At 44.5% G+C, this 24,306-nt stretch overlaps 1 protein-coding gene across 19 annotated transcripts in view; it reads right to left on the bottom strand.

The window, feature by feature from the left end:
- PTPN13 (protein tyrosine phosphatase, non-receptor type 13) overlaps window positions 1-24,306 on the bottom strand; it is a 218,115-nt gene that overhangs the window by 87,104 nt on the left and 106,705 nt on the right. For 16 of the 19 annotated variants that reach the window (XR_003092691.1, XR_003092693.1, XR_003092692.1 and 13 more), the window contains one exon: window positions 17,713-18,276. The exons of 1 other annotated variant lie outside the window; for it this stretch is intronic. Coding sequence is in view for 15 of the 18 variants with exons in the window: in XM_025197238.1 (XP_025053023.1) it covers window positions 17,713-18,276 (564 nt within the window). In the remaining 3 variants the exon portion in view is untranslated. Of the gene's footprint in view, window positions 1-13,793; window positions 13,915-14,685; window positions 14,796-17,712; window positions 18,277-24,306 lie in introns of those variants that run through there. 2 more of the 19 variants (XM_025197248.1, XM_025197249.1) reach the window with 2 other exon arrangements.

Here is a 24,306-nt window from a genome sequence, read left to right as displayed (position 1 = left end):
GGCAGAAGGGCAGAGTTAAGGGTACATGGAAGAGGGTGATCTACTTTCCTGTGCCAGCACACCCAGCATCAGCCAGTCTCCTCCATGACACCCACTGCAAACGTGGGTCAAGGGTATGGCTTCAATGTTGAGGTCCAGATTTCATAGACATTTGGGCTGGAATGGACCCCGAAGGATCACTGAGTCCAGCCCCCTGCCCCAGGGGCAGGAAGTCAGCAGGTATCATAGGATCACAGCATGATAAACATCCAAATGTGTCTTGAAGGCGTTCAAAGTGGGTGCTTGAACCGCCTCTGCCGGCAGTCTATTCCAAACCTTGGGGGCTCGGACAATAAAGAAGTTCTTCCTTATGTTCAGCCTGAATCGGCTGCAGCGGAGTTTGTGACCGTTCGATTTTGTCATCCCTTGGGGCGCTCTGGTGAACAGATGTTCCCCCAGATCCCGGTGAACACCCCTGATAAACTTGTAGGTGGCCACCAGATTGCCCCTGAGTCTGTGCTTTACAAGGCTGAAGAGTCCCATGGCTCTCAGCATCTCATCATAAGGTCCGTTTTCCTGACCTCTGACCATGAGCGTGGCTCTCCTCTGCACTCTCTCAAGCTTCTCCACGTCCTTTTTGAATTATGGAGCCCAAAACTGGATGCAGTACTCCAGCTACGGCCTCACCAAGGCCGAGTACAATGGGAGAATGACGTCCCGGGATTTACTTGAGAAGCATCTATGGATACAAGCCAGAGGTTTGCTTGCTTTACTAGCCACAGCATCACATTGAAGGCTCATGTTCATCTTGTGGTCAATCATGACCCCCAAGTCCCTTTCATCTGTAGTGCTAACCAACGTAGCACTGCTGAGCCTATAAGCACGCTGCAGGTTTTTCCTCCCAAGGTGGAGAACCTTGTATTTTTCAGTGTTAAACACCATCAGGTTCTCATCTGCCCCTTTCATGAGCCTGTCAAAATCTGCCTGGAGCACCCTCCTGTCCTCAGGTGTGGATGCTTTACCTCAGAGTTTGGTGTCATCGGCGAACTTGGCCAGCCCACTTCTTACACCAATGTCTACATCATTGATAAAGATGTTAAAAAGTATGGGCCCTAGGACAGAGCCTTGAGGGACCCCACTAGTCACAGTGCACCACAATTATTGACTCCCATCAACCACCACCCTCTGGGTCCTACTGTGGAGCCAATTCCCCAGCGAGCAGATCATGGTGAGGTCAAGATGCACCAGACTCCAGGCTTGGGCAGGTAGCGCCGAGGCTTTGGTGGCTACATATCTTGCTGACAACATGGAGCTGCTGGACTACAACTCCTTGGCCTAGTGGGCAACCCGCAGCCAGATGTGGCAGGATCTGGCCACGGCTGCCCAGCAACACCTGTCCTGTCCACCAACCAGTGTTCCAAGTGAGATGGTGTTCAGTATTGCTGAGGATGTTGAGACACCCCACCACACCTCCTTGGATCCTGGTTTGGTGGAGCAGCTGGTGTTCCTGAAGATAAACCCCTGACTGCTGGGATTCCCCAGCTCTACCTGCAGACAGAGTGAGTGCCACTCTGCTCACTCCATCCGCACCAATTTCCCCTTTTTTTTTTTATTTTTTAAAGCATTTAATGCCCCACTCTCAGAGCTGGAGGCAGCACTCACTGTATCACCAGCCAGTAGGAGAAGAACATCTCCCTGCTGAGCTCCCATACCAGGATGAACTTTCAGGAAAACTCCTTAAAGCTTGGCAGGCTTCATGCCCTCAGAAGGGGCTACCATCCCTGCTGTTTTCATCCAAATCTGCCAAAAAATGACAAAGTTATAGGTATTTCAATGATTCCCCATTATAGTCTACGGCCAAATCACCAAATCTCTCCGAATCAGCGCCAAATTTTCTGAAGCTGATTAGGCCAAATTGATTTGGGACAGTGATCTGAATCAAATCACTGGCCTCTGAATTGGCTGAATCTGAATTGAATACTTCCCTATTGACACAGGCCTAGTATCTGCTCATCTGTCTAGGGCCTCAACATCATCTTTCCCTCACTGTGATGTTTTAGGTGTCTGTGAATCAGGAAATCCATCCAGTTCAATGCTGTAAGCAGGATGGAATCTCTTAATATTCAGAATGCCTCAAATCATTTCACAACTTAGATCTGTGATTTAAAATATCCTATAAATAAAACTGTGGTAAGGCAGTAATAAAAATGTAAATTATCAAGAGGCACAGGCATGATCCAAGAAAACTTTATGTCTGGCAAATCAGTGTTCATGCTGAATTGTATTGGGTTTATGCTTTTTCAATCTGCCTTTCAAAATCAGCAAAGCACAGCTTCAGAGGCATAACAAAGCATAAACTAACAAAACACCCCAATTTGCCCAGGGCAAGATATGCAAGCCCAGACAAGTAATACACAGAAAGTCTCATCCCAGCCAACTTCGACAGAAATTAAAGAACCATGTTTAGCCTGCAATGTCATTATCCTGAACACATGACTCAAATTACAGAGATACGGGTTTGCAAAGGCATTATTATGCAAATTACTGGCTTCACAGAGGAGGAAGAAGACAGCAAAAGATGGCGGACTTAAGTGAGTATTTCAGGGGGAAACATTTTCTTTTTGTAATTTAAAAAGTTAGCTAAACTACTAAAAATATTTTTATTACTTAATAATAATTTTTTTACATAACAGTCACACAAACAGGAATTCTGGACTCCTCACTGACAAATGAATGTCCTAGCCACAGGCTGGAGAGTCACTCTCTCTCTCTCTCTCAATGATTCTTTAGTTCTTTGATCCAAAGCACCACAGCTTCCCAAGGAAGATGCAAGACTGGCATCTACTACTCCAGAATGGCCTACAGCTTGTTGCTTAGGCCACTCTTCTAAGAGATAGGAAAGGGGGATTTGAGCAGAGGAGCGAACAAAACCCAGGTCTAAGACATCGTGTGTGAGTACTCCAGCCATTAAGCAGAAGAGTGAAAGGGCACAGGTGACATCACAACTGGCCATGTTTAAAAAGAAACCAGTGCCTGCCACTGCATTTTGTGTGAAGTCCGATTCAGTAGGTGTGCTCTGAGAATGCCTACCAAACTAGAGCTCCTGAGGCAAAACAGATGAAGAAACACTGACTTTGTGGATTCTGATGGGGCATAGGCCTGAGCTAGGTGCTGAACTCCTCAGCACTGTCAAGACTGAGGTGCTTTGGAGTATGCATAAAAACAGAACCTTAGTTGTTGGTTGAACTTTAATTGTGAGAACTGAGGAATCTCCAGAACTTAAGTACCTCTAGTTAGAGGGCAAATGAACAGGGGTTTTGAGGAGCACAGTTCTAGATTTCAGTTAAACATGGTTCACTTTAGGTGTCTAAGTTCCTTTCTGGATCTGGGTCCCATTGTCCAAACTGTGAAAAAATGGAAACAATAACCAACGAACATAAATGGAACCAAATAAAATATTAAAATTAAAACTTTGATTTAAGTGATTGGGAATAGGATTTGGATTTATCAGTTTTAAATAAGCAAGTCTCTTTCTCAATCTGACCTCATTGATGGAAGCCCATCGTTATTTTTATATGAGTGTTCATCCAAAAAGCCAAAAAAATGTGCATCATATTTTCCATTATAAACATGAAGTTGTAAAAACAGTTTTACCACTATCTGACATTAGTCCACATTATTCAAAACAAAACAATATTGACACTGGACCCTTCCACAAGTCATGTTGATATGAGGCAGACTGCATTTAAATCTGTAGTTTAAAATTATGGTCACTTTTCCTCTTTGAAAAGCCAATTTATACAAACTATGTAATGAATTCCCTGTGTGATAGAAATGTTATCACCAGCTTGCCAGAATAATTTTATTTTCTACTTTTCACACACAGATTACAACATGACTTCTGAGCATTCTTCTAACATAACTGACTCCGTTCCATACCAGATATACCAACTATCTGACAGTCCTCTTTACTACTACTGAATTTTAATCATACCTAAGCATGTTTCCACACTATGTTGTAAGGCATGTGAGAATGGGGGCTTAATTTGCTTCTACTTGCAAATAATACATAATATTGCTGACTTATAGCAGGCTCTCAGACACCCTGGCTAAACTTTCATACAATGAGGTAAGTAAAAAAAGGGATTATAAGAGAAAACATAAATTCAATTGTTTTTCTGGGGCTGGTTAACAAAAGAATTAATCTACTTAGTCTAAAGGTTGTTGGAAGTCCGGTGTTGAGGTTTTCATGGAAAATGCCTGTGAAAAGTGGTTTGTAAATTCAAACAAGCACTGAACCTTTATAACCTCATCACCAGAAGCCAACTCCCTCCAGCCCAAAACACACCAAATCGATCCAGACCATACCATGACAAGAAACCTGCCAGCATATCTCCAATCCCCCACAAACTGCACCAGAATCTATTACAGACAAGAATACCCAACTACCTGTGAGAGCACATTTCTCACAAGAAAACCACTCTATATCCAGTCTCTCAGTCATGTTCCTCAAAGGGAATTTACAAACCACTTTTCAGACAGACCTATGAACTTCATTTCATCAACCTCCTATATAGAGAAACTCATGGACACAATATAGACATTGGATTTATGATACACTACAACCTGCCAGACATCTGACTCCCCAGGTATCTCTCCACTTTTACCTGCTACATCCCCCTTCCCTAGTCTGTCTCCCACCCCCTGATGCCTCCATTTCCATTTTCACTGACTGGCTTTCTTGCCTGCATTGCATGCCAGCCTCTGGTTTCTTTACTATTCCTTCCATCCAAGAAGAGCACACACAAACCAACTAGATGCTTCCTCAGCCTGAGGAAGGGTTTAAACCTGAAGGCCCATGCCTTGCAGATGGCATCTCAGGCAGCTAAGCTGAGCTCACCTGCAACCTTACAATTCCACTGCAACCACCAAGCCTCAGGCCTCTCAAAGATCTTAGGGGTCTGGGCCTTCCCCAGCCAGGACTGTGCGTGAGTGTGGTGGCTGAAGGTTATAAGGCATCTCCTACCCACGTTTCACCAGACAGGTCCTCAGTCCTGGCATTTCCTGGGGCTGCCGTATCGCTGGCAGTCCCACCAGGCCTCCTGACCCTGGCAGGGAGCAGTTTTAGGTCAAGCCCAGGACTTGGGGCCTCCTCCTTCCCCATGGCCCCAGCCCATACCTCCAAGTTCATCTTGGCATGGGAGCTCCGCAGGGAGATGTTCTTCCCCTGTTGGCTGGTGATGCAGTGAGTGCTGCCTCTAGCTCTGAGAGTGTGGTATTAAATAGTTTAAAAAAAAGAAAAGGAAATAGGTGCGGATGGAGTGAGCAGGGTGGCACTCAGTCCGTCTGCAGGTGGAGCTTGGGGAACCCCAGCAGCAGGAGGTTCACCTTCAGGAACACCAGTTACTCCACCAAACCAGGATCCAAGGAGGTGTGGTGGGGTGTCACTATATCTGCAGCAATGCTGAACACCCTCTCACTTGGAACACTGGTTGGTGGACAGGTGTTCCCGGGCAACCGTGGCCAGATCCTGCCACATCTGTCTGCGGGTTGCCCAACAGGTCAAGGTGTCAAAGTCCAGTGTCTCCACATCCTTGGCGAGATAGGTAGCCAATAAAGCCTTGGTGCTACCTGCCTGAGGCTGGAGTCTGGTGTGTCTGGACCCCAACATTGAAGCTATGCCCTTGGCCCACATTGACAGTGGCTGTCATGGAGGAGACTGGCTGGTGCTGGGAGTGCTGGCATGGGAAAGTAGATCACACTCTTCTATGTCCCCTTGCCTCTGCCCTTCTGCCTCCCTGACTCTGTTTACCAGCACCTCTGTCCAGCGATCGAGGGTTTTGGTGCTGCACATGCTCCCCTTCACCCTCGGGTTGCACATGCCCACCAGCACATGGACCATACTGGACCGCAAAGGATCAAGCCATTTTTTTGATGCCCTCCTTCAGCCACTTCACCAGTGCCTGCATATCTGGTGAAAGCAGCTTGCCCCAGCCAGGAACATTGATCCCCTGGAACTTCTCCATTTGGTTCTCAAGTTCCTTGACTATGGGGATCACCTAGCTAAGTACAGCATCACCAGCACTAAGGGTCTCGGTGGCCTCAAGGAAGGGCTTAAGGACCACCAAGATCTGGGAGATGGTAACCCACTCCGCTTTGTTAAGTGGGCCGCTGATCCCAATCTCCCCGAGCAACATCATCTCATGGATGGCCTTCAGTTGCTTCACCAGCCTTCCCAGCATCAGGTATGTGGAGTTCAACCGAGTCTCCATGATTGTGTGGTGCAGGATGCTCAGCTCTGCCTGTTTGTCCTGCAGCATCTTGCCCAACTTGATGCTGAGGTGGAAGTAGCCTGCCACCTTCCTGCATTTTGGAATCAGCTGGGTATAGTGACGGCGCCATCAGCGGCAGCCCTGTCCCCCTCCAAGGTGCCCCTGACTATGAGGTGGAACTTGTGTGCCACACAGCAGATGCCAACAAAGTCAGCATCACAGACCATCTTGACCATATTGGCCCTGTTGTCAGTAACCATGAATCCTTGGTAAGCTCACCCTCCCCAACGAGCCACACCTGCACCATTCGGTTCATGGCCAGCATGATCTTCCTTGCTGTGTGGGACTCATCCTTCATCTCTGCTTGAAGGAGAGCCCACTGACACCCTGACTGATTGCACCAGTGCCCTGTGAGGGAGAGGTAGGAATGATCTCCACCCTGGTTGCTTCAGGTATCGGAGGTGAAGTGTAAGGCTACCTGTGGACCTGCCTTCTGCAGCTTCTCCCTCAAGTACTCCCTGCATGTCACATACAGGGAGGGCACCACCATCCTGCTAAAGATAGTACATGTGAGCACTTGGTAGGATGGGGCCACGAGTGCCATGAGCCGCCTGAACCTTGGCAGCTCAACTAACGATAAGGGCTGGTTATCTAGAGCAAGCATCTCTCCGATGCTCTGGGTGACCTTGCTCACCTTTGCAACGTGCCCGCTTTTCTGCAGCTTTCCCCCACTGCTCCAGGGTGGCCTGCCTCTTCTTTGTGGGGACAGAGGCTTTGGAGCAATAGGGTGGACTTTCCTTTGTGCATGCTCCCACTGCTGCCAGGCTGAGGAGGAGCAAGGGCAAAGGGGTGCTGCCTCCTGAGATGCAGCACCATCACCATGGGGTGAAGCGTTTCACCTCCTTGCCCCAGTTGATTTGCCTTTGGCAGTGCTGACAGATAGCATAGTTGGGATCATCTGCCACTTCAGAATTATCCCACACTACACTACCCCCCTACTTCTGGGTTGAGGGTGCGGATCTTGCCCTATCCCCGTCCTCAGCAGGTTGAGGCACAACGACAGTAGGGGCTGACTCAGCTGAGTCGCTTGCCTCCACAACATCAACCTGAACCTCTTCCGAGGTACCTTCCAGAGAAGGAGATCTGGCTCTAGTGGAACTTTGAGGGGTGTGGAGCACAAACTCAGATTCCCCCTCATTCCCCACAATTTCTTGTGCTAGGGCGCTCAGGTCCCTTGTGTCCAGATTCAGCTCCTCCTCTGGCAGTGGGACGCTCACGCTGGGAGATGAAATTGGGGTGGAGGGGACTGTCCTGCTGGTGCTGGTGGCTACTTCTGGTGTTAGGGGAGGTGGTGCAGGGACAGGTACTGCTCCCACCTCCTTGCTCCCACTGGCAGCAGAAGACTCATCGCTGCCAGGAAAGAGGATGCATCTATGTTTGCGGGGTATGGAACTTGCAGCTCTGCCCCTAGCCCCTCTCCCTCCCCTGCCAGAAGACCTGGCACCTGCCTTTCCAGCATGCTTCATTTTAATCTTTGCTGTACTAGAAAATGTGTCTGTGTGTATGCAGCTGTAATATCTCTTCTTCTGTGTTTGTATTTAGCTAACTAATATCTCCTCTTCTTCTCTGATTAGTGTATGTGTCTGACTACTATCTCTTCTTCTCGGTTGTCTTGACTGTATGTGTGAGAGTATGTGTATGTATGTGCTTTCCTGCAGTGATGGATCATACTGCCAGGGAAAATACAGCTTTCTTTTAAAGTGTGGGGGAAAACATAACAAGAACTAATAAGAGGTTTTTGGGGGACGAATAAGTTGAAAGAAATGGATTGGATGGGGATAAGTAGAGGGATTCTAGGCGAGGGTAATTAGTAAGCTGTATCCAATCCTTTCCAAGAAGAGAGACTAGCAGGAGACTGACTAGGAAGTCAAGCCAGTCCAGTAGTACCTTTCAGACGCTGTTGCTCAGCTGTAGAAACAGCTCACAAAAGGGACAGAAAGACTGCAGGCAGAGACTTATATGCTGCTTCTATGTCCCTCCCCCAGAGCACTGTGATTGGAAGGGAGCTCAGGGAAAGATCACAGTCACTGGCCAGCTACAGTTGTCAGTCTTTCCCTCCCTGTTCCCCCTCCCTCTTCTCAGTTTCTGTTCACCTGAAAGACTGCCTTCCGAATCTTTTTCCAAATCTTTTCCAAATCGATCTGGAGGCTCCCAATCGATTCAGAGGGTTTTTTTGGTCTCCTGATGTACATAACTGGATGAAAACAAGTTGAGGGTACCATAAAAAAAAAAACACAATAGTACACAAGAGAGGTAAAAAATGTGGTGGTAAAAATCAAAAAGACAGACTGAAAATAAGAGGTGGTCTTAAAGAAAGGGCAGAATAAAACAGGTAGTGTCGGGTGACACAGGGGTAAGAGCTGAGAAATAAGGTGAGGAGGAAGAGACCTTCCAAAAATGTGTGTGTCAGTCACACCTAGTTATCATCCCACTAAGGTACTGAGAAGTGCAGAGAAAGAAAAGCCAGATTAAGAGGGATAAAGCTAGGAAAGCAGAAGATAAAAAGTAAAGGAAAGAACATGTAGTGATAGAAGTTATAATTTAGAGATGCTCCTTAACTAAGGAGACTGAAGGAGTTGGGAACTGGAACGTGTCCCTCAGTTAGAGAGCAGCTAGCTAGTTGGCTAGAGAAATGAAGGGTCTGCAGAGATTGCCCACTGCTCCAAAATAAAGTTCATTGTTTGGTTCTTCTCATTCACATATGCCTGGTTTACTGATCCAGGTAATCACAAGAGAACAGAAGATGACCTGGCATTTTTTGGTACCCGAATGCTTCCCGACTAAACAAATCTCTCACAAAAAAACAGCTATGGGACCCCCCCCCACCAGCTGTCCCCACTTCCTCACACCTGGATTCCACATGCAAATTTCAGAAAGATCTACTCTTTAGTTGCAGTTCTCTCTCTCTTTCCTCCCCCTCTGCCTTTTTATCTACAGTCAGCTATAATGGCAGCGCCTGTTCACCCTTCTGTTTTTGTGCCACTAACCTTCCTCAGAGCATAAGCAACTGCTATTCCTTGGCCCCCTCTCTGCACTTCGTTAAAGATCATGTAACCTTACTCTTGTAAGAGAAAAAGGTAAACACATATTTCAGCAATAAAGCACTTCAGTTTTAGCACACTTACACTGGAGAAGAAGTAATTAAACATGACAAAAAGCCTACCAATGCAATACATGAAAGGATGGGGAGTGAGGGGAAAAGACTAATGCTGGAATAGCATCAAACTGACACATGCTGTACTGTCAGGCTCATTCAGGGGCAGGCCTGGGATCTAAAAACCAAAAGTCTGTTTACAGCTTTGTTTCTCAGAAGATACAATCGGCTTTGTGGAAAGGTGGCGGTGAAAGCTGTTGGCTGGGAAGTGAATATATGCCGTTAACCAAAGAGCCTTGTCTGTTGTTAACCATGGTCTTTGAACAGCAAGCCACTCAATAACCGTACAGGGCAGAATATTTCCAGTCTCTGAATGAGGACATTTCCTGTTGGTGCCAAGCAACAACTGCCAAGTTTCAAGAAAAACAACACAAATCTATTTACTATGGAAAGATGATCTTGCTGCTTCACATTATAAGGTTTTATAGCTGTAAAACCCAGAACAAACTCAACACTTGGAAAAGCAAAGTATAAGCCTAAAAAGACAATAAGTATGGACATAGTGGGCATGTCTTTCATTTCTTTGGAGAGAAGGGAAGGGGGAGAAAAATTAAGAGAAACTTTCACAGATTTCAGACATTAGATCTGGAAGGAACCTCGCACGATCATCAGGTTCAGCCCCCTGCCCAAAGGGCAGGAAGTAAGCGGGGGTCAAATGATCTCAGCACAATAATCATCCAAGTGTTTCTTGGAAGTGTCTAGAAACATTTTGATAGTTTGTTTTTAATATTCAGAAGCAAATCATGTATGCTTGTAACCACCTATGATATTCCTTCTTTCTCCATCTCCTACCTAAGCACTGGGCAATGAACAACTGTTCACATTTTTATGCATATGGAGAAGATAAATAATCTCATTCTCAGAAGAACACTGCTGAACACAAGAGTGCAAGGTGTCCTTAAGAAGCTTATGAAATTAAACCTGAAACATTTAAAAACACAACTGTAGATTATAACATAACACAGCGTATATGGTTTGTAGTTTGTATGGTTTTTTTGCAGACTGCAGTATTATAAAGCTGCTATAATTAAGGTTGTGTCAATCTTTCCACTATAAACCCTATTTTCCTGAGCTTTATAATTTGGTTATAAAATGTGTTCTGAGTGAACACTTGGGACACCAGCTTTTATGTGTGGGAATATTTTTACAGTCATTCAACAGGAACAAGTGCGTGACCATGTATTTGCCAGGGAACTGGCCGAGGCTGCATGCTCTCAGTGCATGGTTCTCATGGGAGAATCTCATGGGATGAGCACTTGGCCAAATCTGATCGGTCACAAAGCTTCCTTACTTGTGTGGATGAGCTCTACCTGTCCTAAGAAGTTTATGGGCCAACAAGAGGCAAAGTGCTGCTGCACCTGGTACTGGCCAAAGGGGGCAATCTAATCAGTGACCTAAGAATTGAAGGGAAGCTGAGAGACAGTGACCACGAGTTGATCACTTTCACTATTCATCACAAAACTGGCAAGTCAGCCAGCAGCGCAGTAGTTCTTGTCTTTAGGAAAGCTGACTTTCATAAGCTCAGGGGGCTTGTTCTTGAGGCCCTAAGAGGCCATGATTTCACAGGGAGGGGAGTTCATGATGAGTGGTTGTTCCTTAAGGAAGCAATCCTAAAGCACAAGGGATTCCATCCCACCCATAGGAAAGGTGGTAAGAGGGCTCAAGAACCCCCTTGACTCAGCAGGGAACTCATGGACCTCCTACGTCTAAAAAGAGAGGTGTATAAAGGATGTAGAACAAGAAACATCACTAAGGTGGAGTATAATGCACTGGCCTGCACCTGCAGGGAGTGAACTAGAAAAGCCAAGGCTGCAACTGAACTCCATCTGGCTACATGAATCAAGGACAATAAAAAGTCCTTTTTCAGATATGTGGGGAGTCAGAAGAAAAACAAGGGCAGCATTGGACCCCTGCTAAATCAACAGGGGGCAGCTGACTACTGACACTCAGGAAAAAGCCAATCTGCTTAATGATTACTTTGCGTCGGTTTTTCACCAGTCCAAAGGGACCACCCTGCTTAGCATGATGCGGGATGACTGGGGTGTAGATAAATATATGCCCACCACTGGCGTGGATCTTGTGAGGGAGGATCTTGAGAGGCTGGACCCCCATAAATTAGCTGGTCCAGATAAGCTGCATCCAAGAGTGCAAAGGAACTGACAGACATCATAGTGCAGCCACTGGTGAGGATATTCGAGAACTCGTGGCGCTCAGGCGAAGTAACTGAAGATTGGAAGAGAGCCAATGCGGTGCCCATCTTCAAGAAAGGGAGGAAAGAAGACCTTGGTAACTACAGGCCAATCAGTTTGACCTCAATCCCTGGGAAGATTTTGGAAAAAATTATCAAATAAACCATTCTTGACAGGTTAACAGAAGGCAACATTCTGAGGGATAGCCAACACGGGTTTGTTGCGGGTAAGTCTTGCTTGACCAATCTCATTTCCTTCTATGACCAGGTTATGTATCACCTGGACAAGAGGGAAGGGTTGATGTCATATATTTGGACTTTAAAAAAGCCTTTGACCTGGTGTCCCATGATGTCCTCATGGAAAAACTGGGCAACTGCAGCCTCGACTACTCCACAGACTGATGGCTGAGGAACTGGCTCCAGGGTTGGACCCAGAGAGTGGTAGTTGACGGAACTGAATCAACATGGCACTTGGTGACTGGTGGTGTCCCCCAAGGCTCCGTTCTCGAACCTGTACTCTTTAATGTCTTCATAAACAAATTGGACACTGGTGTCGAAAGCGGATTGACCAAGTTCACTGACAACACCAAACTTTGCAGAAGAGACTCTACACTTGAGGATAGGCTGGTGATCTAGGCCGATCTCAATAGGCTTGCAAGGTGGGTGGATGAAAACCTGATAGCAATCAATATGGAGAAATGCAAGGTGCTCCATCTTGGGAATAAAAACCCACATCACACTTACAGGCTTGGCAATGCTTTCGGTCACTTGCTAGCACCATGACTGAAAGAGAGTTGGAGGTCATGATTGACCACAAGATGAATATGAGCCACCAATGCGATACCACAGCTGGCAAAGCAAACAAAGCTCTGGCTTGCATCTACCGATGCATCTCAAACAAGACCCAGGATGTCATCCTCCCACTGTACTCAGCTTTGGTGAGGCTGCAGCTGAAGTACTGCATCCAATTCTGGGCTCCACAATTTAGGAAGGACATGGAGAAGCTTGAAAGAGTCCAGAGGAGAGCCACGTGCATGATCAGAAGAAATGAAAACCGGCCTTATAAAGAGAGGCTGCGAGCTATGGGACTCTTCAGTCTGGAGAAGCACAGGCTCAGGGGTGACTTGGTGGCAGCCTATAAGTATATAAGGGGTGTGCATCAGGATCTGGGGAAACACCTGTTCACCAGAGCACCCAAGGGATGACAAGGTCCAACGGTCACAAACTCCTGCAAGACCGTTTTAGGCTGGACAGCAAGGAAAACCTTCTTTACTGTCTGAGACCCCAAGGCCTGGAACAGATGCCCCCCAGAGGTGGTGCAAGCACCTACTCTGGACTCTTTCAAGAAACATTTGGACGTTTATCTTGCTGGGATCCTTTGACCCTAGGTGACTTCCTGCCCCTTGGGCAGGGGGCTGGACCCAAGGATCTTATGAGGTCCCTTCCAGCCCTAATGTCTATTGAATCTATGAAACACTTCAAGATTTATAAATAGAACAAAGGCCAGGTTAACTCAAAACAATTTTGATTTAAAAATGGTATAAGCCTTTTTTGTTTGTTAAGTTCCCTTGTGATTTAAAAAGAAATCTGTATTTGGTAAAGTTAAGTCTGCACTAAGGTAACTGCCCTTCTGGGACTTGAAAGAAAAAGTTAGAAACAGATTTACAGACAAGGATATAGATGAATTGAGGAGAAATAGGGCCTTGATGCAACAAAATGTCAAATACTGCAAAAAACCTGGAAGGTCCTGCAAAAAGACACTTGTTTCCAGTCAGGATTCTGCTAGTACTGTACCTCCAACTCTTCCTAGGTTTGTCAATCAGGCTTGTGATTAAACACTTGCTCTTTTTGCAGAATGCTTGGTTTGTTTTAAAGACAGTAACATCCCATCTCTACCCAGCAGCCCCTTCCTGCAAGGTCACACTAGGCCAAGTATGAAGGCATGATCGGTGAAAGAGGTTGGACATAGAAATTCCTTTCATTAAGTCCTATCACTTCATTCTTCTTTGTTTCTGGACAATTTTCCCCTAAACTGCACATTCTGCAAGAAGGAGACAATTTTTGACTGTGATGATTGTCTCTCTTTCTACCCAACTGTTTCTACTTGCTCTTTGAGCATGAGTTACACAATATCCATTACCCAGTGAACTGGCGGCTTCACCCATGCACCTTCCATGGGCTCCCTTGAAATGATGAGCTGAGGTTCAGATTTGAAGATCTCTCTCATGTGCATTCCAAAAGGCTACCACCATACATGGTAGGACATACCTAGTAAATAGGCATTCAGATTTGTATGTGCTAGATATAGATACCCTTTGCATATTACAGCTTTCTTCTGCATAACTAAACGAGCAAGATAAAGACAAATTCATATTTCTCTCTGCAAAAAAATCCCTCAAATTGATGGAATTCTATTTTCCTTTGTGTGTCCAAACATTAGTTTTTTAGCCAAGTAGGTGGCTCTGAATTGCCAGCAGAATGCTTTAATCACCATGCTACAGGTTAGGAATTATCCATTTCCCTCTCTACCATTCCTTTTGAAGCTGGACTCCTACATGGATGAGACAGGGGGATTGTGGGCCCAGGGGAGACAGAACAAGCTAGAGGGTGTGCATCTCAATGAAATGGCTGCTGGGCTGGATGACTGAGGACCCTGGGTTCCAGATTGCAGCCTTGCTCCCAAAAGGGCTGAAAATTCCCCATTGCAATGCTTTCCACCTGCTTCATCCAATGACTATTAAATACAGGGGATAGTGATTCAGCTTCAAAAGGAGCACTGGAGATACAACTGGCTAAAGCTTGACCTGTAACATGATGGTTACAACAAAGTGCCAGGAAATCAGAAAAATAAATGTTCAAACCCGCTCTGGGTGACAAAAACCTAGAACCTGAGTCTCCAACTTCCTGGATAAGTGTCCTAATCACTAAGCTACTAGGGCAGACGCATAGAAAAGCCCTCCTCGACCCCCCCCCCCCGCACCTCCCCCCCCCCCCCCCCCCCCCGCCTTTCCTCCCTCTATCCACCCTTTTACCTGAGTTATACAAAAGTACATATGCCTGACCAGTGTGTAGTCTCCAGGGAATTCTCAGTCTATGCATGCATGCTTATGTGTCCACAGCACATGGAGAGGGCCAAAAATGCCTAGGTTCACAAAGGGCAAGAGTTTAGACCCTTAATTCAATTTATAAAAGGCAAGATAAGTAGGGTGACCATAGATTCCATTTCTACTAAGACAGTGCTGTTTTAAACACCTGTCCCAAGTGTCCCATTGGTTTGCTCAAATTAACCATTTTTTAAAACCATTTTCATGGGGATGCCTGGGTCATGTTTAAAACAGGACTGTTTCAACAGTCCTCCTCCTGTTTCCCTCTTACCCCCCAACTCTTTAGCATATTCAGCTGAGACTGGAGCTCAGAGACAGCGTAGACATGCTGAAATAAAGCGGGGAGGAATGGGGGTGTGACAGTATCCCCTTTTGAGAGAACTAGGGAAACATGGCCATCCTAAAGATCAGAAAGTAAAGAATGTGGAGCATAGGAATGAAAAAAGAAAAGACAGTTCATATTTTATACAAATGCTGCTTCCCAGCCAGTATAAACATACAGTAAGTGCCTCCAAAATCAAAAACCTTTGAATTCCAGCTTGCTAAAAATGTTCCTCACTGAAAAAGTTACAAATAAGTCTCACTGGGAATTCATTTTCAGAACAAAATTTTAGGTAAAGCCTTTTTTGAATAGTTAATGGCCAAATAGAGAAAACAGCATTTAAAAAAAATAAAAATAAAAATAAAAGAGCCCTTTTTGAAGATTACACTGAAAAAAATTCTAATCTAAAACTCTTTCCTGAGAAAACCAAAATCCTTGCCTGAGCAGGGAAAACACATGATAGAGCTCTTGTATAGAGATCTTTATTTAATTTTTTTTTAAAGGGCAGAGTAAGATGAGTATGTCACAAGTCAGGTCCATACCGGGAAATTATCTTATAACCTTTTCTACTAAACAATACTGTGAGCTCATAATGATGGAACATTAATCATCAATCATTGTTTGCATCTTCTCTAAATAAATAAGTCACTCAGCACCAAACAGGAAGCCAGTAGGCCTGTGCGTAGCTTCAGTAACTGATTCAATTTGGAAGAGATTTGGCCCAATTTGGTGACTGAATCTCCAAATCCAAATAGAATCGGGAGACCAATTAAAAGCTCCAAATCGATTCAAAGCATCTGAATCATTTCAGAAAAGCTTCAGAAAAGATTTAGCCACTTCGGATATTTGGCAATAGACTAAACAGGCAGCTGACACAGCTGCCTCTAGCTGGTAAGTCTGTTGGGGTCGGGGGGAGGGAAAGGGCATAGGGGAGGGAGGGATTGGGGCTGGGACTGGGACAAAATGCCAAGCTGGGGCGGGGGAGTGCGCTACTCAAGTGGGGTGGGGGCTGGGATGCGGGCGCATGAGCGCTGGGAGCAGGAACTATGCCCTGCTGCCGCCCAGAGTGAGCTGCACCCGCATTGCGCTCCACCCCCCACCCACACTGGGGAATCGAATACTTCCCTATTCGCACAGGCCTAGAAGCCAGCATATCTATTATCACTAACTGCACTTTCACCCTTCCTTGTGTGAATCTGGTATTTTCCTGCATTTGAATCATCTCAACATTTTTTTTCAGGGCATGGACATGTTAAGATTTCTTGAGTATCCACAAACTGTGTGAGTGGGAATGACAAACTGTTGCTCATTAGTAGGATTGGCCAAGTCTTGGGTTTTGCAATTGTGCAATACTAACATGCACAGAGCAGAGTTCTTGAACAGTGAAACTATTTTATTTTCCTTGTTAGTGCAGGGAGCGGCTTGCTCTTTAGTTTCATGAACTGCATGTCTTCAGAGACTGAAGGTTAAACTAATTAATAGATTAGCAACATTAATATAGATTAACTTTAAATGTTTTCAAACAAAATTGCCAAAGACAGTGATATTTCAAAAGTAAGCAGTTTAAAAGGAAAAAAACCCAACTTCCTTCAAACACAATAAGCCTCTGAAAAACAGTATAACTTGATGTCATGTAATGTTTTTTATTTTCTTTTCTTCATTTTTTTTTCCATTCTCATTTTTTTTTTCCATTTTAGGAGCACAAGAGTTCTGTCTCAGAGGGAACAAAAAAATGAAGTCTTGCAGTCCCTTTATTGATGCAGCCCCCTTCAACTAAATAGTCTTTAATGGAAAAGCCTCCATCTGGAAACCTAGGAGATGAATCATTAAAGGTCTGATGTTGATTCCAGATACAGTGTTTCTCTCCATGCCAGTGTTTCCCCCTCTTCCCCACAACTTTCATTCTGCCACATTAAGAGTAGCATTATAAAAGGTGAAATAATGATAGCAAGAGAAACTCAAGTCCTTCAGGGTGGTACAGAAACAGCTGTGGCATTTCAAGCTTTCCCCTAACACCCCAGTGCGCTTCAACCCTGCATAGACTGCATCTCCAGTGGTAGGGGGAGGAAGTGGAGTAGATCTACATATTTTGGGTGCTGACAGACATGGGGAAAAAAACAAAACAAAAAAAACAGTGCTTTCCTGGAAGAGGAACGGCATTAGTCTGACCTGGCTCCCCAATGTCTGTGTATTATGCGTGCTTCAACCACTAGATAAAAGTGCCAAAAAGCCCCACTGAAGCACGTGAGTTATACAATTGCTGGGTGAGCCAGGTCAAACAGATGCAATACCTCTTCTGGACAAGCACTCCATTTGGTGCAGGGGCACACTGAGCTGAAAGTAAAGCATTGTTTTTTTCTTTTCCCCCACGTCTGTAAGCACTCAAAGTCTCTGCTGTGGACTAATGTAAAACATGAATACCTGAATCAACAGGCAACTATTCTGAACCAGGATAGCAATAGTTCTCCAATAAGGAAGTAACACTCCTTATGTTTTTCAGTTTACTTAAAAAATTAAGATTAAATGAGATCTCGCCTCTTGCAGGAGCTGCCAGACAGAGAGTTGTGATCAAATAGAGAAAGCCACTTGTGGTAAGTGTTCCACTCATCAACACAGTAGCAAATCACACTAACCTTCTACATCCATGGCTTCCCTCAAAACTTGCAATTTCCTCTGTCTCTCTCTGATTCTGTCAAAAGCACTTAATAATGCCGCAGAGGTTGATGTCTCTGACACCTGGCGCAGCTGATCCAGTTTCTGAGGACCGAAGACATCTAGTGCTATGCTCCCATCAGAATATCTTGCCTCTTTGTTCCTGGTGGTAGCTAAAGTCCGTACTGTAATTGTGTCGTAATGATGGTTGTGCCTGCGAGACTCTCCAGAACAGTCTCTTTCAGTTGCTTTATCAGTTGTGTATAGCAAGTCTGTGGAGGAAGCCCAAACCTTCTGCTTGCAGGCAGCATCTACCCCGAGCTTATTTTTTCTTTCCAAGTCATCAGTTTTACATCGATAGGGACAGCAAGTGTCTTCATGTCCAGAGTTGTAATCTGAGGAAATATCCAGGAAAAATTCTCCCTCTCCTTGTGCCTCTCTCATGGACAGGAATCCCATAGACTTACTAAGACCTTTGTTAAGCGTGGAGTGTTGAGAGAACTGAGTCTTAAGTCCTTCTGGTGCACTTTCCATAAAACTTCTTCCTGGAATGAGAAAAATGTATTGTAGATATATTTTCAATTAATTAAACAAAGTTATGGATTTTACTAAGCTATATAATAAACTCAAATGCAACATTGGTTTACCTGAAAATACTGGAAAAGCTACTTCATAAGATTTCTTCTGTGTGAATGAATAACCCCAAACCAATATTTCTGAAGTGTTCTAGAATGATTTTTAGGCCTAGTAAGCTCAGAAGTAATATTAATATTTAAAAATATATTTCCAAAAATATTTATTTTAATATTGTCTGATTACCAAATGGTCTTTTTTAGACTGACATAGTTTAAACAATATTATAGCCACAGTTTACATATTTTACCTATGCTTCAAAGATACTTTAAAAAATATATAATTTGTATCTGAGGCCAAATTAACCAAAACTAATTCCAAATCCAAGAGTCCAGAACCATAAGTGGCCCTACTACCAGCAAACATCCTCCACCTGCACCTGGGGCTTTAGATGTTTCCAAAACCTTTGGTGGGCATCCTACTTACAGGCCCAAGCCTGGAGGCTTAGGGTTCGGATGCCCCGGAGTTTTGCCTGCCCTTAGCGATAAGGCCCTCGGAGCAAGCAAGGGAGTCCCATTTCCACAAACTGGACTTGAAGCTGCTGCACCTCGGCAAGTACTGAACCACACCAGAAGAGCAGTTCTCCTGTGAAGCAGTTCAGTAAAACTGCTTTCTTAGACACAGATACATGGTATTTCCCCTGCCAGGTTAAGAAACCACTACGCTTTATCTGAGCCTTCAAGAGGCAGAGCTTCAAAGATACCACCTACAATTTTTATTGCCTTATGACCTGTCTAGGTTTGCTCTTTTGATGTAGAGGATGCCTTAAGGCAATGTTTCTCAGCCCACGGGTTGCGACCCAAAGTGGGTGGCAGGAATATATGAAAGGGTCATGAAAAAACTTAAAAAATGGATCAACAAACTTTAAAAAATGGATCCTCCTTTAAAGAAGAAAAACATGGGAAACCATGTCTTTTCCCTTGCAGGCTGGCAGAGTTCCAGACTGCAAAGGGCTGGTTGGCCCTTGCCCCTGGCCCCATACACTGCAGGACTGGGGCCTGGGGGTAGGGGGCAATGTGTTGGGAGTGAGGGGCACTGAGTCAGTACTGGCCATCGATGTTTACAAATGGGTCCTGGTACAAAAAAAGTTGAGAACCACTGCCTTAGGGTATCATCTGGAGAGAGATATGACTATGTAACTTGGGATTCAATCATCTTGGATCTTATTAGTTATTGTTATTTTATGGTGTTACAATTTCTTGAGATACAGCTTTATAAACTTAAAATAAGCATTCACATGAAGTTTTCAAGGGCAGAATAATTATTGTAACAGGTTTTTTGCTCCAAATTTTATTAAGTAGTGAATTAGATATGTTCAAATTCTACATATTTAGGCATTTGGAGAAACCTGTCCTGTGCTTTCAAACACTATCAGAAGATGGTGACTCCTAACAGCCTTCTCAATATATCAGGCAAGTAAGTTATTTTGAAATGATTTCCTTTTTTCCCTTAAGAAAGGCTCACTAATAGGTAGAAAAAGATACTGCTTCTACAAGTGTGTTCAGATGACCATTAGAATGTAGGCAACCTTGAAAAAAGGGCTCTCTGCTAGCAGATGTTTTTGTCATGTAACATTCTGATAAGTATTCATCCGATTTTATAAACACTACCTGGAAAAGTACTTAATGACAGTAAGTAACCATACTGTCCAGCAAGTGGCTTCTATGATCCAAACATACATTTAAAGCCTGAATAAAACAAACTTTAATAGCTGACTATTAATATCCCAGGGGAAAGGCAGGATTAGAGAATACTCGGTTGCTATGTCTCTTCTGCTCAACAGACCTTTTTATAGAAACATTTGAAAACTATATTGAAATTTTTGTGAATATGGATTGAAAAACCCCAAAAACCTATTGTGCAATCCAGGCATAAAGTAGCTTAATCATATCTATGCTCCAACTCAAGCAGTATTTTGTTAAATTATAGGGATGATATGTAGCTGTTTTAATTTAAGGTATACAAACATTACATATGTTGATTTTCAACCTATTGTAGTTTCCCTTCTGGGAAAAAACTGATTGAAAACACTCACTGGCATATTGCCAAATAAAAGTCCGCCAAATCTGCTGGAGATGTAGTAGTGTATATTATTTTTCCTGGCGTGAACTTCTAACAATATCCCAAATGAGATATTAGCCTATATTTCTTCTGCCTGAGTCAGATTTTAAGTCCTCTTGACAAAAGAAGACAATCTGTGAGTTTAAACTAGTTTGCTTCACTGACCCTTGTATTGTGAAAGACAGCTCTGGAATCCTAACTACTGTAGTTCTTTGAGAGCTGATCAGCTCCACTCCAAAACAACACTTGTATTTCAGCCATTAGGTTCCTGTAGAGTTTGCTGCCAGGCTTTTATTTTTTATTGTAGTTTTTTGAGTGCTTCAGGAAGACACTTCAGTGTGTCCACAAACAACTTACGAAGCTGACTGGTTTGTAGCCCAAAGCTTTGATGCTTTACTCTTGTTTATTACAGTCTTGGTTTAATATTCATCATGATTAAAAAAGGCAATCCTTAGCCTTGAAAAGTCATAACATTTTAATTTATGAGCTTCCAAAAGGATAAGGACAAAATGTTTCATAAAAGCATTCCAGAAACTGGAATGGGCTTCCAAGGGAGGTGGTGCTCTCCCCTACCTTGGAGGTCTTTAAGAGGAGACTGGACAAGCACCTGGCTGGGGTCATCTGATCCCAGCGTTCTTTGCTGCCCAGGGCAGGGGGTCAGACTCGATCATCTATTGAGGTACCTCCCAACCCTAAAAATCTATGAAATCTATAAAAAGCTGCTGTGTGTTCAACTACTGTACTCAAAACAGTATGGTACTGTAAGATTGGTGCTGTAGCTGTGATGGTCCCAAAATGATGCAAGAGGCAATTATTTCAAGGATCCCTTCCAATGGCCATTGGCCATGAAGCCATCACAAACCTACTGCTGCCAAAGTCCCCTACACCCACATCATATGTAGGGACTTAACTAACTCACAACGAGAGAAAGCAATTTTCATGGCTTGGTCATGGCTTGAAGAGCCGATTTCACAATAAATTCGTAGCACCCGTACCCCTTGGTGCTGATTGAAAGGGAGGCCCTGAGGAAGGGAGGAATGAGGGGCTGGCTGCCATCTTGACTGCTGGCTGCACTTCATACAGCCCCACCCCTCAACACTTATTGGGGAGAGGAACCACCCATGGTGATGATTGGCAGAAAGGCCCCACAGAGTGGGGGGGGAGGAACAAGGGAGCAGCTGCCATCTTGACTGCTAGTTGCCCTTTGTGCCACCCTGCCAGCTGATGCCTTCCTCTCCCGGGAGGCTGCATGAGCAGCAAGGATCACTGGCTCCTTCTGGGGAGTTATACTTTTATTTTTATTAGGTTTTTTGTTTTTCGTTGATTTCCTGGGAAATCACGGAGATCATCATTTTTCACGGTTTCCGTGAAAATCACAAAACTGATTTAAGTAAATACCTTACTTATATAGTATTGTAAGCACTGTATTTTAGAAATGTGCAGACGTTCCAACATACACAGATGGTGAGAGCACTTGCAACAACTGAAAACGTGAGAGACATATTTAATTAAAAAAAAAAATTTGGGGGGGGGGGGGGATGACACACACACACCCTTGTGTGAGGATTAAATATCCAACACAGAGGAAAAGGAGTTTGGATAGAAACTGCGATGGTACTACACAATTACATGCTTAAGGTTCATATGGTTACCACAAGCTTGTTAGCCTAATTCTATTACTTTTGAAAACGGGTTGGACTTGTAGTTATGACTGTACACAGGAAATCTAGAATGTTTTTTCTCATTTGCTACAGACCTTCAAGACCTTAGGCAAGTTACTTAGTCACAGTGGTTCAGGTCTCCAGGGAGACCAGTATTTTCCTGCCTCACAGCGATGTTGTGGAGATACGAAAGAAAATGTAGATTGTATAAGTGCCTAAGATAAACAGCTCTGTCCTTCTTGCAAATTACCGCTTCACTAACATATTATCTAGTCCTGCATGATCTAAAACATGCACTAACAGGAAATCAATTCCATGCATCCACAATGTTGAATGATTTCTTGCTTTATGTAGATGATGCATGCACTATTAATGTCACATTCCCAGATAGGCTTCCAAAGGTTACTAGATGCTTTTCAACAATATTGTGTCTCATACAAGTTGGAAATCAACTCTGCTAAATCCAAGGTAGTGTTTTTCATCATCAAACATGATGAAAAACATATGCATTAAAGCAAACATGCCTCAGGTGCAATCTTACCTTTAATAATAAGATAGGAAGAAGGGCAGTACTGGTAACACTAAAAGCCTGTGGATCTAAGGTAGAGACCATTTTATGTATGGAGTAGAACCATGGAGTGCTGATCATCTGGTTCACTCCAAAATAGAAACTATTTCTAATTACTTTTAAAGGTGGCTTTATCTTAACAAAACTCTATGACAGGGGACTTGCACAATCTGAAACATGGCTGCTTAATGCGAGCACTTCAGTGCAATTAAACACTTTAAATTACTGGATGAAAATCAGAGCCTGTACTCCAATCAGATACCTAAAGGAATGCATTTTAGAAGCCTCTTCCAAATAAATCCTTATTTGTGAGGTTAAACAACATTTATACTCTCCTTCAAACAAATGGACTGGAAAACATGCTGACAGTTACTGACCCAATATTTCCCCCATAATTAATACAAGATATAAAATTAAGAATTAAAGGTACCAGCATGCAGACAGATATGCAGGTAGTGAAATTTTCTTCAAACTTGCCATTTTCTAAAATTAATAAAGCATTCTTCTAGCCTAGAAACTTATGTATCCAAACTACAAAACTACAAATGAAAGGCCATTACAAGACTGCAATACACTCTAAAGAGATCTGCAGTGGTCATGCTGATGTCAGACCTTGAGTTAGGACAGGGTATGTAATGCAGGAAAAAAGAGATAGTTGACCTAAATCACTATATGTGGTCACCTCATTGGTTTCTCTTTGAACAAGAGCACACCAGAACATTGCCCTATACAAGTAGGGCATGTCCAGATGAACAAAAAAAGTTCCCTGCCCTGCAAATTTGCAATGTGGGGGCAAAATTAGACAGGGGCAAAATTAGACCCCTGGAAATCCAGGGGTCAAAAAATACCCCAGGCAAAAAAAGTGGGGTAGGGCATGTGGCAGGGTACTGTTGGTGCCTGCCACTTTAAGGGCCAAGCCAAGCAGCCAGCAGGTGCTTAATTGCGGCAGACATTTTAGATCTATGGCTGCCTATATAAACAGAGCAGTTTGCTGCTGGCAGGCCAGGAATGGGGGACCGTGATCCTTAAGTGCAGGCAGAAGGTAAAAACCCACCCCCGAGGCACTCGACTGGTCCATGCTGGGGCCAGGACCCGAAGGGTCAAAAGGGCCAGGGGCCCACCGTGAGGGATGTCCATGACAAGCAAAGAAGCTCAGGGTCCCGACTGGCCTGAGATGGGGCCAGGGCTTATGGAAGCCAAAGGTCCCATGATTGGGGGCCATAGCTAATGGGTGAAGAGGACAGTTGAGCCAACTGCCTGAGATGCCATCTGTGAGGCTTGGGCCATGGTGTAGGCGTGGAATGGAGCTGCGGATAGCCCGCCCCCCCCGCCCCCCCAACATTGGGGTGTAAAATGGGAAGCCTCCCACCTTAACTAACAACATGATTAATTAAAAACAAGGCATGGCAGGAGAGACAGGTGGGTGGTGTGCTCAGAGGCAGGTGGGTAAACTAGCCCCATGGCTAGTTGGGGACCCCCCACTTTGCCACAGGGCACAGTCTAGGACCATGCCCAGAGGCAACTGGAGGCTAGGGTCCTCCACAGAGATGCTCTGGTAGTCAGCCAGAGCGTCTCTATGGCTGGCCCTTGTCCCGGTGTTGAAGCATGCCAGCTGCAGGGAGCTGGACCTGGGCTCCATGCCGTAAGTGGCG

Source organism: Alligator sinensis, unplaced genomic scaffold (assembly GCF_000455745.1).
Source record: "Alligator sinensis unplaced genomic scaffold, ASM45574v1 scaffold125_1, whole genome shotgun sequence".
NCBI lineage: Eukaryota > Metazoa > Chordata > Crocodylia > Alligatoridae > Alligator > Alligator sinensis.
The sequence above is the reverse complement of the archived record's forward strand: the minus strand, read 5'-3'. Positions and strand labels throughout refer to the sequence as shown.